This window comes from Gastrolobium bilobum, unplaced genomic scaffold (assembly GCF_033153095.1).
Source record: "Gastrolobium bilobum isolate Gb01-03AN ecotype WA unplaced genomic scaffold, APGP_CSIRO_Gbil_v1 utg28196, whole genome shotgun sequence".
In the NCBI taxonomy this organism is placed as follows: domain Eukaryota; kingdom Viridiplantae; phylum Streptophyta; class Magnoliopsida; order Fabales; family Fabaceae; genus Gastrolobium; species Gastrolobium bilobum.
This window is the reverse complement of record NW_026897317.1, coordinates 154,702-168,984: the sequence shown is the minus strand read 5'-3', so window position 1 is coordinate 168,984 and position 14,283 is coordinate 154,702. Positions and strand designations below refer to the sequence as shown.

At 34.0% G+C, this 14,283-nt stretch overlaps 1 protein-coding gene across 1 annotated transcript; it reads left to right on the top strand.

The window, feature by feature from the left end:
• Positions 1–5,000: 5,000 nt before the first annotated feature.
• On the top strand, positions 5,001–12,628 carry LOC133305943 (SUMO-activating enzyme subunit 2). The gene is made up of 11 exons (XM_061506204.1): positions 5,001–5,129; positions 5,232–5,321; positions 7,095–7,178; positions 7,258–7,476; positions 8,183–8,284; positions 8,858–9,316; positions 9,476–9,705; positions 11,230–11,323; positions 11,414–11,593; positions 11,661–11,758; positions 11,972–12,628. The coding sequence occupies exons 1-11, from the start codon at positions 5,085–5,087 to the stop codon at positions 12,297–12,299; spliced, it is 1,929 nt and encodes a 642-aa protein (XP_061362188.1). The 5' UTR covers positions 5,001–5,084; the 3' UTR covers positions 12,300–12,628.
• The last annotated feature ends 1,655 nt before the right edge of the window (positions 12,629–14,283 follow it).

The window sequence follows — 14,283 nt, the reverse complement described above, 5'->3', positions numbered from 1 at the left end:
TACAAGGAGACTTCGTCCATACTTTCAAGGGCATCAGATAGTTGTCAGAACTAATCAACCAATTTGGCAAGTGTTACATAAGTCGAATTTGGCTGGGCGGATGACTAACTGTGCAATTGAACTCTCTGAATTTGATATTACTTATGAAGCTTGGCATGCCATCAAATCTCAAGTGTTAGCCGACTTCATAATGGAACTCACTCCATCTAATGGAGGAAGTGGTGATATATGGAAAGTTTATGTTGATGGATCATCAAATACTAAAAAGAGTGGAGCTGAAATCATTGTGGAAAGCCTAGAAGGGGTTTCAATGGAACACTCCTTACACTTGAACTTTCCAACATCAAATAATCAAGGAGAATATGAAGCCTTGATAACCAGATTAATGCAAGCAAAGGAACATGGAGCAAAGAAAATAAAAGTCTTAAGTTATTCACAACTTGTCACTTCATAAATTGAAGTAAGATACCAAGATAAAGGGCCTCTGTTGATGAAATATTTGAATATAGTGAAAGAGATTATATTTGAGTTCGATGACGTTATAATCACTCCTATTTCTCGAGCTGAGAATAACAGAGCCCGGGTAATCATAGGATCGTGGTTCAACAAAGTATAGCTGAGCCGAGTTGTGTGATGGTAATTATGTTGTCAGTAGATTGGAGGCGGTCAATCATTGTATACTTGGAAAGAGGAATATTATCAGAAGATTCAGCCAAGGCCAAGAAATTGATTCGAGATGCAGTTATGTATACAGTGATAAAAGATCAATTATATAGAAAAGGCTTACATTCTCCAATATTTAAATGTTTGAACTCGGAAGAGGTTGAGTATGCATTGGCAGAGATCCATGAAGGAATTTTTGAAAGACTATGATTTTGAGCTTAAATACCATCCAGGAAAAGCTAATGTGGTAGCTGATGCTTTAAGCAGAAAATCTCTTCACATGTCACATTTAATGATCAAAGAAATGAAATTGTTGGAAAAATTTAGAGATATGAAATTATCTGTGACTGTATTGCCTCGAAGTTTAGGTATTAGTGAAATAAAAATAGATAATGAGCTGATAGATAAAATTAGAAAAGCTCAGCAGGAAGATTCTGATTTAGAAAAATCTTTGAAACAAGAAGGATTTACCAAAGGGGAAGATGGTTTGGTAAAATTTCAAGGAAGGATTATTGTACCTAAGAAGGAAGAATTGATGAAAGAAGTTTTGAATGAGGCGCATAGCAGTAAGTTCACAGTTCACCCTGGTTTTCACTAAAATGTATCAAGATTTGAAAAAGATATTTTGGTGGTCAGGAATGAAAAAGGATATTGCTGAGTATGTTTCAAAGTGCTTAGTTTGTCAAAAAGTGAAAATTGAACACCAAAATCCTTCAAGATTACTTCAATCATTAGATATACCAAAATGGAAGTGAGAAAATGTAGCCACTGATTTTGTGATGGGTTTACTAAAAATCCAAGAGGGATATGATGCAATTTGGGTAATCATTGATCGATTAACCAAATCTGCTCATTTTCTACCAATTAGGGCTCAATATTCTATTGAGAGGTTAGCCCAACTATATGAAAGAAATCGTCAAGCTTTATGGGGTACCTCTAAGTATTGTGTCAGATAGAGACCTTAGATTTACTTCTAGATTTTGGGGATGTTTACAGCAAGCCTTTGGAACTAAGTTGAGACTTAGTACAACATATCATCTTCAAACTAAGAGAACCATTCAAACTTTATAGGATATGCTGAGAGCTTGCATCTTTGAACAAGGAGGTAGTTGGGGTAGATACCTGCCATTAATAGAGTTTGCTTATAATAATAGTTACCACTATAGAATTGGAATGGCTCCATATGAGACACTTTATGGAAGAAAGTGTAGATCTCCAGTGTGTTGGTATGAAAAAGGGGGAAAACAATTATTGGGACTGGAATTAGTCCAAGAAACCTCGAGACAAATTCAGATGATAAAGGAAAACCTTGAAAAAGCACAAAACAGACAGAAAAATTATGCTGATAACAGGAGAAAACCTTTGTCTTTTGAAGATGGAGAACATGTCTTTCTTAAACTTTCTCCTACCACAGGTGTAGGAAGAACTCTCAAAGTTAGGAAATTGAGTCCTAGGTATATTGATCCGTTTCAAATACTTCGAAAAATAGGGCCAGTTGCTTATCAACTTTCTCTTCCACCTCATCTTTCCAATATCCACAGTGTTTTTCATGTTTCTCAGCTTATAAAGTATGTCTCATATCTCTCTCACATTCTTGATATAGATTCAGTACAAGTTAAAGAGAATCTGACTATTAAGACTAGACTTGCTCAAATCATAGATAAAAGTCTAAAACAACTGAGAAATAGGATGATTCCGTTAATTAAAGTGCGTTGGGAAGTACTTTCACCACAAGAGGCTACATGAGAAAAAGAAGAAGAATTATGATAGAGTTTCCCGAAATTTCTCTTATGAGGTATGTCTAAATTTTGGGGCAAAATTTTAATTAGGAGAGGATAAATGTAATATTTTAAAATATATAATAATAATAATTAAAATACAAAATATCTTAGATATTTAGATAAAATATCTTGGATATTTATAAAGGTAATGATTATATTTTTTAGATTTTTATAAAAAGTAATGATTACATTCTTTTTGATAATATATAGCCCCCCCCCCCCCCCCCCAAGTTGCGTAGAGAGGAAGAAGAGAGAGAGAGAGAAAGAGAAGGAAAGAAAGAGAAAGAGATAAAGGAGGAAAGAAAGTGAAAGAGAAAGAAAGAAGGAGGAAAAAGAAGAAAAAAGAAAAGGGAAGGTAATATTGAGAGTAAGCAATTCATTCTCTTCTTTATTTTTAAAATTGATTTTTAGATATTTTAAAAAGTTATGTTGGTTCTATTTTTATGTTATATTGAAAGTTGGTATTTTAAAGTTATTTCTTTAAAAGTTGTGAAGATGTCGTTACTCTGCCAAAATTATTTTATGAATTCTTTCTACTCCTTTACTTTATTTTCTATATTTGGCTTTGTGAATTTGATGAATTTACTTATATTAGATATGAGAATGATCTTGAATCAAGTTTATAGAAATTAAAGAATTTCTTTGATACCAAATGAATACTATGAAATATGTAATCTTTTGCTGAATGATTCTGATGTTACTGACCCACAAGGGGATCAGAATGATTATAGGATAAGGGACGCCTTATCATGGCTTGAGCTCCGCCATACATAATCTTTCACATATAGAACCCACAGAGTTTGGACGCTCCAGAATTGATCATTTGTCATTTCAGTTAAAAATTACATGTTCTTATATATGTTTGTATCTAGAACCCATAAAGTTTGGGTAGAACCCACAGAGATTTGGGTATGACTAAATGAAGAACTCACAAAGGTCTGAGCTTATATTTATGGTTTATGATATTATTTTCTTATTATAAATTTATTATGTGAAAATGATATTTTTCACTAAAGTGACTGGATTGGTTATAGTTCAAAAACTCCAATATTACTGAGATTTATCTCACGTGTGTTTATTTTTATGCTAACCTTTCCAGAGTAAACAATCGAGTATGCGTAGCTTTGGAGTAGGATAAAACACTATGATTAAAGACTTTGAAGACTATACAGAGTTTGGTAGGCAATTAATATAAAAGAAAAATATTTCTTTTCAGTTTAGATTATGATGTATTTATGATGTAATAGTAAACTTGACTTCCGTATAATTAAATTTTAAGGGTATTTTGTCATGTCATTATTTGATATCTGTTGGGTTAGAATTTCACTTAAGAATTGATGTGATATCCTCTATGCTAGTCGGTTGTAAAAGATATTACAGATCACATATTAAATTTTGTAACTATCTTAAAAACTGAAGAAATTATTAAATGACTTGGTCTTATTTATTAATTGTTATTATCAAAATTAAATAATATGTGAGACCTAAGAAATATTTTAGGAGCAAAGAGAGAAGAGCAACACTGTATCACCAACCCCTTTGATTTCAACTTATTCCCCAAAAGTAATTTTAAAACTAAAATAATAACTAAAAACCTTTAGTTTTTTTTTTTAATTTTAGCTTAAAAGTATATTTTATGTTTAATAAAAGAGAGGACAAAATGGCTACAAGGAGAATAAAAATAAAAATTAAGCAAGGACATATGTGAAAAAAAATAAAAATACATTTAGTTACAAAAAAAAAATGCTGAAATTATGGATCTGTTTGAAATTTGTATCGAAAAATAATTTTTTAAATTTCAAAATAAAAAAATTCTGTTTGACAAGGTTTGTTTTGTAAAAGAAAATTTAAAAATTATAATTTCATTAGAATCAAATTTAAAAAATATATCTGAATTGTATTTATTTTGTATTTTGACTTTTAACTTTAGACAAATATATATAAAATATACCTATTTCATTAATTATTTTACAAAATAATTTTAAAAAAAACAGACCACAACCCAACAGACCTGTCACTTTTTTAGAATGAACACTTAAATTTAATGTATAAAAGCGAATTTATTTTTTGAACATTAGTTTTGACTAAACAAATATTTTACTTAAAATCTTACTACAATACATTAATAATTGCACTCGAAACTATAATAATAACATAAAAGGCATTCTGTGAATAAAGTGTTTTCATAGCAAGTAAACCTAGATTAACAGGTTTGAGTCGTATTTGTATTAATCACCCAATAAATATTCAGTAAACATAATAAATATCGAATAATTAATAAGGGTTTTTCATAAATATTTCTAACCAATTAAAGGGTCTACTTTCCCTAATTTCCCTCTTTTCCATGTCACTTCATATTTATATTCTTTGGCGTCATTTTGGGTTTTGGTTCTCTGTTTCGGCGCTTTTTCCTTTGACGACGCTATAGATTCTCACACTTCACTACACTAGTACGTCAACGGTTCGATTCTCCGCAGCCCCCTTTTTTTGTATTTATTTATTTAAAAACAGCGCAACAACCGTTCTCTCTCTTTCTTTTTCTTCGTTTTTCTTCTCTCTCATGATTTTTCAACGATTCTGCCTCTGCTGTTGCGTCTCCCTTTACCCACACACGAACGCCACTTTCACTTAACACTTCCAATGGCTTCTTCTTCTTCTTCTTCGTCTTATTGTGCGGTTATTAAGGTAACGACTAACGACGACCCCCCGTTTTGCTCTTCTTCTTCAATTGCGCTCCCGCGTCGTTTTTAAGCCCCCCGATGTCGTTTTGCTCTTTCGCTTTTTCAGGGAGCAAAAGTGCTCATGGTTGGCGCTGGTGGAATTGGCTGCGAGCTTCTCAAGACTCTCGCTCTCTCTGGTTTCCCTGACATACACATCGTTAGTTTCCTTTTTTTTTTTTTGTGCCCTCAAAACCCCGAGGGTTTATTTTTATTTTTTATTTTTTTTGTTAATTTAAATTTTCGGTTATTTTGTTAGGGTTTTGTGTACTTGGGGTTTTTGTTATAGTTTCGAGCTTTTTGTTGGGTGTTTAAAAAATTTTGCGACTTGTTTTGTTGCACTTTCTTTTATTTTTTGGTGTTGTTTAGTGAATTGTTTGTTTGTTGTGTGAGAGAAGTGTTTGTGAGAGTCAGGAGTGAGTGTTGCTTGTGTGCGGATTTAAGATTGAACTGTTTTGAGCTTTTAAGTTTAGTGCTTGAATATGTTATTGAAACTTATTTATTTATTTTTTTGGTTGAATTGGTAGCTTGATTCCTTACCCTTTTGATCTGGTTGGTGGTTTCTGAGGTATGCTTTGAATCTCCAATGTTTGCCTAAAGGAGGAAGAATTTTCAAGTGTTGGGGCTTGGTTGGTGGTTTTTTTTATTTTTTTGCAAGGCTTGAGCAACTTTTATGCTTTCATTTGAGCTGTATTTTGGAAAACAGAGCACATGGCTGGGCGAACTTAGTAGGGGGAGCCGTTTTGGTGTTTACAGTCTGTGGGCTTCATTTACTTTTGTGGTAGTCGATGTTGGCTTGGCAGTGATGAAGGTTGGGTATTGGTTAGTGGAGGCTGTGGATCTTGCTATTTATTCGGGGATATTATTTTTAGTTACTATAGTTGTAACTAACTAGATCTTGGAGAATCATATTTTAATTAAGACTAGTTTGTGGTATGGATGGTGGTGGTATGAGTTTATTAACCTTTTTATGACCGTTAGTCAGTATTGAGGGTGATAGGTTGATGGAAATGGCAGATCTGCTGAATGCTGAAGGATGTCGTACCCACAATGAGTTTCTTGCTACTAAAGGGAACTGTTGAGAGTGGCTTGTCCTCCTCTTGCCATATGTGTTTTGGAGAAGGATCTGTCATATATTGTTTAACTATATGTTTATATATATATATATATATATATATATATATATATATGCATATACGGATTAATTATTTGTCATGTCACTTGACCGTCCTGTCATCCAAAACTACGTCGTTTTGGATATTTATTTTCCTTATTTAATTGATCGGAAATGGATATTATATTTCTCTCTCTTCCTTTATCATCATTGATCCACCTTTGTATGATTATGATTTCCTGACTGGACAAATCCTTATGTCAAGTGACTTGACATCCGATTAACCCATATATATATATATATTGCCTGTTAGAATTAATGTATCATTAAGCATCGCCAAACTTAATCACATCATTTGGTTTTGTAATTATTTTCTGTGGATCTAGTCTTTTATTTGTAGTTTAGGGAGCTGAAGAGTTGTTTGAAGGGGGAAAATGGGTTTAAAACTATCTCAATTATATTCATCGTGTTGTACTTCTCTGTATCCTCACTTGTTGTCATAGCAAAAATTCTTTCCAGAATTGTTGCATCCTAATTTTGTTGAATGTTGTGCCTCTTTCTACAAATTTTTGAGTTCCTATCTCTATTCAGGGCTTGTGCATTGTGATTGTGTGTTGTAGTCATACTGTCAGTAATCTGTCAACCCACTATGAATGGTAGATGTAGCTGAATTAACTCTTCTTCCGTGTGTGAGGAGTTGTTGGAGGCAGTTGATTACAAGATGCCGTTTTGTACATTATGTCTTCATCTAGATGGATTGTTTTAAGCTATGAATGTGCTTTAACACATTAGTTTACTTATTTTATTTCCTATATGCAGATCGACATGGACACCATAGAAGTCAGTAACCTGAACAGACAATTTTTATTTCGACAATCCCATGTTGGGCAATCCAAGGCCCAAGTAGGTTAATCTGCTATGGTTATCATTGATTGTGGTATAAGTTTCAGTTGTATATTCATCTGATGAAGTCTTCATCCAGGTTGCTAGGGATGCTGTGTTAAAATTCAGGCCCCACATAAACATTACACCATACCATGCAAATGTCAAAGATCCTGAATTCAATGTGGACTTCTTTAAGCAATATAACGTTGTTCTAAATGGACTTGACAATCTAGATGCACGCAGACATGTGAATCGCTTGTGCTTGGCAGCTAATGTACCTTTGGTCGAAAGTGGAACTACTGGGTTCCTTGGACAGGTAATTTAATTGTATTTATTGGTTTCTTGATAAGTGTTATCAATTTTCAGTCAGATTTTGTGTTTTAGCAGTATTAAGTGAATTCCAATGGTGTTTTTTTCTGTTTGATGGTTATTTTTATATGCTTAAGAACATCTTTGTTGACTTAATTACTGATTTTCCCGTGTCATTATGACTCTAGCTGTAAATTTGGTTATCGTCACTGACTAATCTCTGATTTTATATGTCTTATGTCTAGATAAGCTATATTCTGATTTGGAATGCAAAATCGTAGTTTATATGTAGCATGCTTCTATGCTCCAAAACTAATTAATCAGCTAAATTCTTAATTTCTGTTCAGTGATTATCCTCTAATGTTTCAGTGAATACCCCTTTGTCCTGATGTTTAGCTTTGTCCTCTGATATTAAATTGATTTAAATTCTTTTAATTCTAAATAATTATATTATTTAGTTTTGGTTTGTTCTGGTGTGACATTTGAGGTCTGAGATCTCATTTTCTGTTTCTTGTGCTAATTTCTTAACCCTCTGCTGTGTACTGCTTTCCTTGCAAACATGTATGTGAAACTTGTTTATTACTAACTTTCAATATATTTGCTGGTTCCACATGATTTAAACTTTGATATATGTTCGTATGGTTAATAGTTATGATATACTAAGTTGTAGCTTTTCAATCATATTTGTGATGATATAGTTTTAAATAAAACAGGTCACTGTACATATCAAAGGAAGAACGGAGTGCTATGAGTGTAAGCCTAAACCAGCCCCCAAGACTTATCCTGTTTGTACAATCACAAGTACACCATCAAAGGTATGGATTGATTTTCATTTTCATTTTCATTTATACACTGAAGGAGTTTTTTCATCCAGAATGAAAATTATTAGAAATATTTAAAAGACTAATGAGGATACTTCTTCAAATGAGTTGTATTGAATAATAGGCCTTCAAACATGTTGATTATTTATAGTCTGATAATTCTTGTTATTCTATTTTATGTTGACTTCTTATACTCCTTTGATTAGTCATTTTCCTATGCTAGGCATCTAATAGTTGTATCTAGGGAGCATTGAAAATATGAAGCTATGTGACTGGGTAGTCCATATAAAGTTTAGGTTATGCATGATTATTTGAATTTAATTTTCATTGAATGTGATCTTTAATAATTCACTATTGTATCTTGATGGATGACGATTTGGTAGATACCATTTGACATAACATTGAAGGCTGTTATTAGTAATTTAGACAATTGGATAAGTTTGTTTTACTCAAGCTATTGGATGTCACATTGTCAAATTGAACATCAATTAGAAATATGAATTTTGATATTTACTTCAAACTTCTGACTAATGTGTTCTAAGTTTTTTTTTTTTCTTTTCTTTCCAGTTCGTTCACTGTATTGTGTGGGCTAAGGACCTACTTTTTGCTAAGTTATTTGGTGACAAGAATCAGGAAAATGATTTAAATGTTCGATCAAGTGATGCTGCTAGCTCATCAGAAAATGTAGCTGATGTATTTGAACGTAGGCAAGATGAAGACATTGATCAATATGGAAGGAAAATATTTGACCATGTATTTGGGTATAACATTGAATTAGCTTTGTCTAATGAAGAGACATGGAAAAATCGTAATAGACCAAAACCTATATACAGCAAGGATGTACTATCTGACGAATTGGCTCAACAGAATGGAAATTTGGACAAAAGTTATGCATCAGATGATGAATTATCTGTTTCGGCCATGGCATCTTTGGGCATGAAGAACCCACAGGATATCTGGAGTCTTAGAGAAAATTCTAGAATATTTCTTGAAGCACTTAGACTATTTTTCATGAAAAGGGAAAAGGTCCGATCTGACACTTAGATGTAGTGAGCATATTGTGATAATTTTTTTATCTTCATCTGGATGCTTAGCCATGAACCTTTTTCTTTGTGCCTTTTTTTAAATGTTATTTTGAGCAATCCCAACTAGTTGATGTTGATATTGAAATGTAATTTTGTGCAGGTGATTGGCAACCTGAGCTTTGATAAAGATGACCAGTTGGCTGTAGAATTTGTTACTGGTGCTGCAAACATACGGGCTGCTTCATTTGGCATTCCTCTGCACAGCCTTTTTGAAGCTAAAGGTATTGCTGGTAATATTGTGCATGCTGTTGCGACAACAAATGCTGTCATTGCTGGGTTGATTGTCATCGAAGCTATCAAAGTGCTGCAAAATGACACTAAAAACTATAGGTATGATGTGATTCCTCTACCTGCATTTTCTATGTTTTGCATTGGATGTAGTGATGGAGAAGTGGTTTTGTTACTGTGTGTGTGGGTTTGAGAAGCATTGTTAAAGTGTTAACCAATGATGCCTTGAGGAGAATGCTACCTACTGGCTACTGACAACTTTTTTGGTAAAGGAATACAAATTTCTTAGTATAATCATGTTGCTGGTGCTAAACCAAAGAACTTACCTCTAGTTTGCTTGTATTTTGTTTTGATAGCTTGATAATTATCATTCTTTCAAGTCTAAAGCTTTGTAGTTTACATAGTTAAATTAAACTGTATAAAATTGTCATTAGAGCAGTTTACTTAATGAGTAATGCCTTCTTTGGTGCATTGTTCTGCTGGAGCAGAATGCACCATTAAAGGAAAATTTGTCCCTGGACTGTAGAGCTCTTTTTGTTTTAACTCTTTTTCTGTTTCTTATACTTAACTGTAGTTTCTTTCAGGGTTATCAGTTGCGCTGCAACTGCGTGCAATCCCGCGATGATAGCGGCTAGCGGACAATGACCGCTACTGACCGCGCTGCAACGCACCAAAACATAGTTTTGCAGCTATTGCAGCCCCAATTGCGGCATTTCATGGGCACTATTGCACCACAACAATGAAATGACTTGATTTTCCGAATTTGCCCTCGTTTTAAATTTCCAACAACCATTTTTCATGGGCTTTATGATCTTTTAACTGGGTTTTATTCTGAAACCCTCAATCCACTATCTCTCGCTCCACTCTCTCTTGTCTCTCGCTCTCATCACTGCTTACTCTCTCCTCTCTGTTGTCTCTCGTTCCTGCATTCTCTCTCGTCTCTCATTTCTTTTAAATCTCGTCTTTCATTTCTTTTAATGTTGGTGGAGAGGTATTTCTCTGGACCATTTACTGGTCCATTATTATGTACCCATTCTGCTTTGTTAATTATTAACAGGTATCCTCACATATTAACAGCTTATGACTATCACATCACTACCATGCTGCCACATATCTTGTCTGTGTTTTTGTTCATAATCATATTTTGTTAAAGAATTGATTTGATTTTTGCTCCTGATATTTTAGTCCTAGAGATAAAGGGAATTGTAATTTGTTATGGACTGGCTACTAAAGGATCATTCTAAGTAGTTCCTTTTGGGAATTTGAATATGGAATATTGTAATTGACAATATTTAAGATCCTTTCAATTGACAGTATATAGAATCCCTGTTTATTTTGGACTTAATAGGGATAATATATTTAATTATGAATGTTTGAATGAATGTTTATTTTTGAGCCTTTGTATGTGTGGTATATCTAGATTCTATTCCGCTATACTGCTTCCTGCTTTACGGTTTCTTTCCGGAGCTTTGTCTTATCTTTCCTGATATTTCCTTGTGCTCCTTTTTCTTCTATTGAAGTCTTCATTAATGTACTGTTCCTGTGTAGTTTACAAGTCATAACTTTATTACTTAACTTTCCTTTATTTTTTTTTATTTTTTTTCTAATCTTATTTGGACATCTCAGAATGACATATTGTCTGGAACATCCATCAAGAAACATGCTGCTTATGCCGGTGGAGCCATTTGAGCCTAACAAGTCTTGTTATGTTTGTTCTGAGGTATGGCTAATCTCTCCTTGTCTCATCTGTTGCCTAAAGTCATTGTTACAAATATGCTCACGCTCAATTTATTGTCTATATGGGAGACAGACACCGTTGTTGCTTGAAATAAACACACAGCGCTCAAAGTTGAAGGACTTTGTTGAAAAGGTTGTCAAGGCAAAGCTTGGGATGAACCTTCCTCTTATTATGAATGCTTCAAACCTCCTTTATGAAGCTGGTGATGTTGAGGAAGACATGTTTCCAATTTATGAAGCCAACCTTGAAAAGGTATGTTTCTTGTCTTTGGTTTGAAAATGGCATACGTTGTATTTAGCCTGTTTCCTTGCCTTTTTAGGTGCTAGCTGAGCTTCCTTCTCCAGTAACGGGTGGTACAATGCTTACAGTAGAGGATCTTCAGCAGGAATTTGTTTGCAATATTAACATCAAGCACAGGTAAAACTCAACTCTCTCTATTCTGAGCCTGAATCGTTCCTTTGTATCAAATACTACGGAACTTTGTATGTTTATAGTGTGTTTTTTTTTCTTCCTTTTTTCTCTCATATCTTGAATTAATGTAGTTTTTTGTTCTCATCCCATATTCCCTTCAACCCTTTTGTCCCTTTTTGGTTCTAATTTACTATGTTTTGTTGGTGATTCTATATTCAGAGAGGAATTTGATGAAGAGAAAGAACCTGATCAGATGGTTCTCACAGGATGGACTCAACCTGTGACAGCAACAGAAAATAAGGACAAGTCTGTTGGTAATGGTGCAAGCACCTCAGATGCATCCATAACAGCTGTAGAATCTGAAAAAGATGATGAGATAGGTATAGTTTCTTCATGGAAGAAAAGAAAACTTGCTGATGATTCAGGTATTTCAAATGCTGCTGATGAAACAAGGAATCACAAGCAATTGCAAGTAATTGATGATGAAGACGATCTTGTTGTGCTTGATGGGAATTTGGAAGGCTTTAAAAAGAGAAGATTGTCATAGTTAATGCATGAACTAAAATGTGGATGGATTCTTGCATCCTAATTTTGTTTTGATAGGGAGGTTTGCTGATTCTTTTGGCCATAGTTGTTGTTAGGTCTGCTGCTATTAGTCTTTTGCTTCGGATTATAGATTCAACCTTTCTCCTTTTTGTTCTACTCTGTAGCAGCAATGTGTATTTTTTTTTGCTGACGCCTGACAGAGAGGATCACTGACCTCACTAATTAACTTCCTCACACTTGATTAGTAAACACAAGTTTTGCAAACTGGCATCCTATTCAATTATTATCATGTATACTATACTATAGCATTGAAATGTGATTTGCCTTTCATCAGGGTCATGAAATTCTTTAAGTCCAGCTTTTTGTTAGTAAGACATGACTAATTTTCATTGCTGAAGATTGCAATATCCACGTATGGTAGATTCAATACAAATATATCTGATGCAGAGATTGTGATTACAAGGAAATCCGAGGCTATAAATGGATGGTGATGAAATGGTATGATACGTATGTCGGTTCTTTGATCAAGTGGGGTCTTTATCTTTTTAATTTTTCAATTTGGTATTCCATTTTTAGTATTTACCAATAAGGGTCATTTAGTGCTGCGATCCTCTGGGGAACTCACTTGGGATGTGCCAAGTGGCACAATCTCATTACTGTAGGCAGTTTTTTTATCGTAAAATTTCACAAGGTCATAATGTTTGATTAGGGTATTTAAATTAGATGATTTTTTTTTACATAATTTTTTGAGTTTTACGCCATGACACTTTATTTAACATATTTTATCTTTCACAAACATAATTTAAATTTGTAACAATAGTATTACAATCACAAAGGTGTTTGTCAAATTTTGGTGGGAAGAGGTAGAAAACTAGTAACCCTTGATTTGTTTAGCTTTTTTGATTTCAAAATTAATTTTGTTGAGATTTTAATTAATTGAATTTTTTAGTGTTAGAGTTACAACAGACCTGTGCTAGACAATATTTAATTTCAAAATTTGTTTTTGTGAAAAAAAGAAGAAAAAAAAGTAAAAAGTGGGAGCAAAAATAAAAAACCATAGCATTAGGGAAAGAAGGAACAAAACAAAGATAGGCGATAATATGATGGCTATGCTTAATGCCTCTGAAGCTAAGTATTCATAATCATTGTCCCGCACAAATGCTGCTGCAACTCTAGGAGACAAAAATTCAATTAATTAAAATCTCAACAAAACTGATTTTGAAATCGAGGAAGCTAAACAAATCAAGGTTTCTATTTCTTCCCCTCAAAATTTGGCAAACACCATTGTAATTGTGGTATTATTGTTACAAATTCGAACTATGTTTGTGAGAAATAAAATATGTCAAATGAGGTGTCATTGCGTAGATCTCGAAAAATTATGTGAAATAAAAAAAATCATTTGATCTGAATTCATAAATTAAAAATTATGGCCTTCCAAAATTTTACGATAACGAAACTGTTTAAGATAATAAAATTATGCCTCTTAACATAATCACATGAATGTCCCAAGAGAATCGCAATACTCACCTAAAAAATAAAAAAAATTATGTGAGTGTCTCGGGTGTCGCACGCAACACTCAATATGGTTAGAATCCCCTCACAATGAAATTAAAAGTGGAAGACCCCGACCCCCGACCCACCATTTTCCCTTTGGTCAAAGAGCCTACATATGTAGAGGTGGTAAAGTGGGCGGCCCGCCCCGCCCTGCCATCAACCCGTCAAAAAATGAGTCAGTCCGTCCCGCCCCGCTTTGCTTTTGAAAGTGGGCTCAAAAACTCGGTCCGCCCCGCCTCGTTTGGCGGGTTGGCCTGCCAGCCCGAACCTATTTTATACTGACCTGCCTAGGCCCGCCTATGCCCATCATCAACTCGCCAAAAAATGAGCCCGCCCCGCCCCGTTTAACAAATTGGGCGGGTTGATCTGCCGAGCCAAGCCCGTTTTGCCGGATCGTGTGAATGGCGAACTGGGGTAGCAACATCATCATG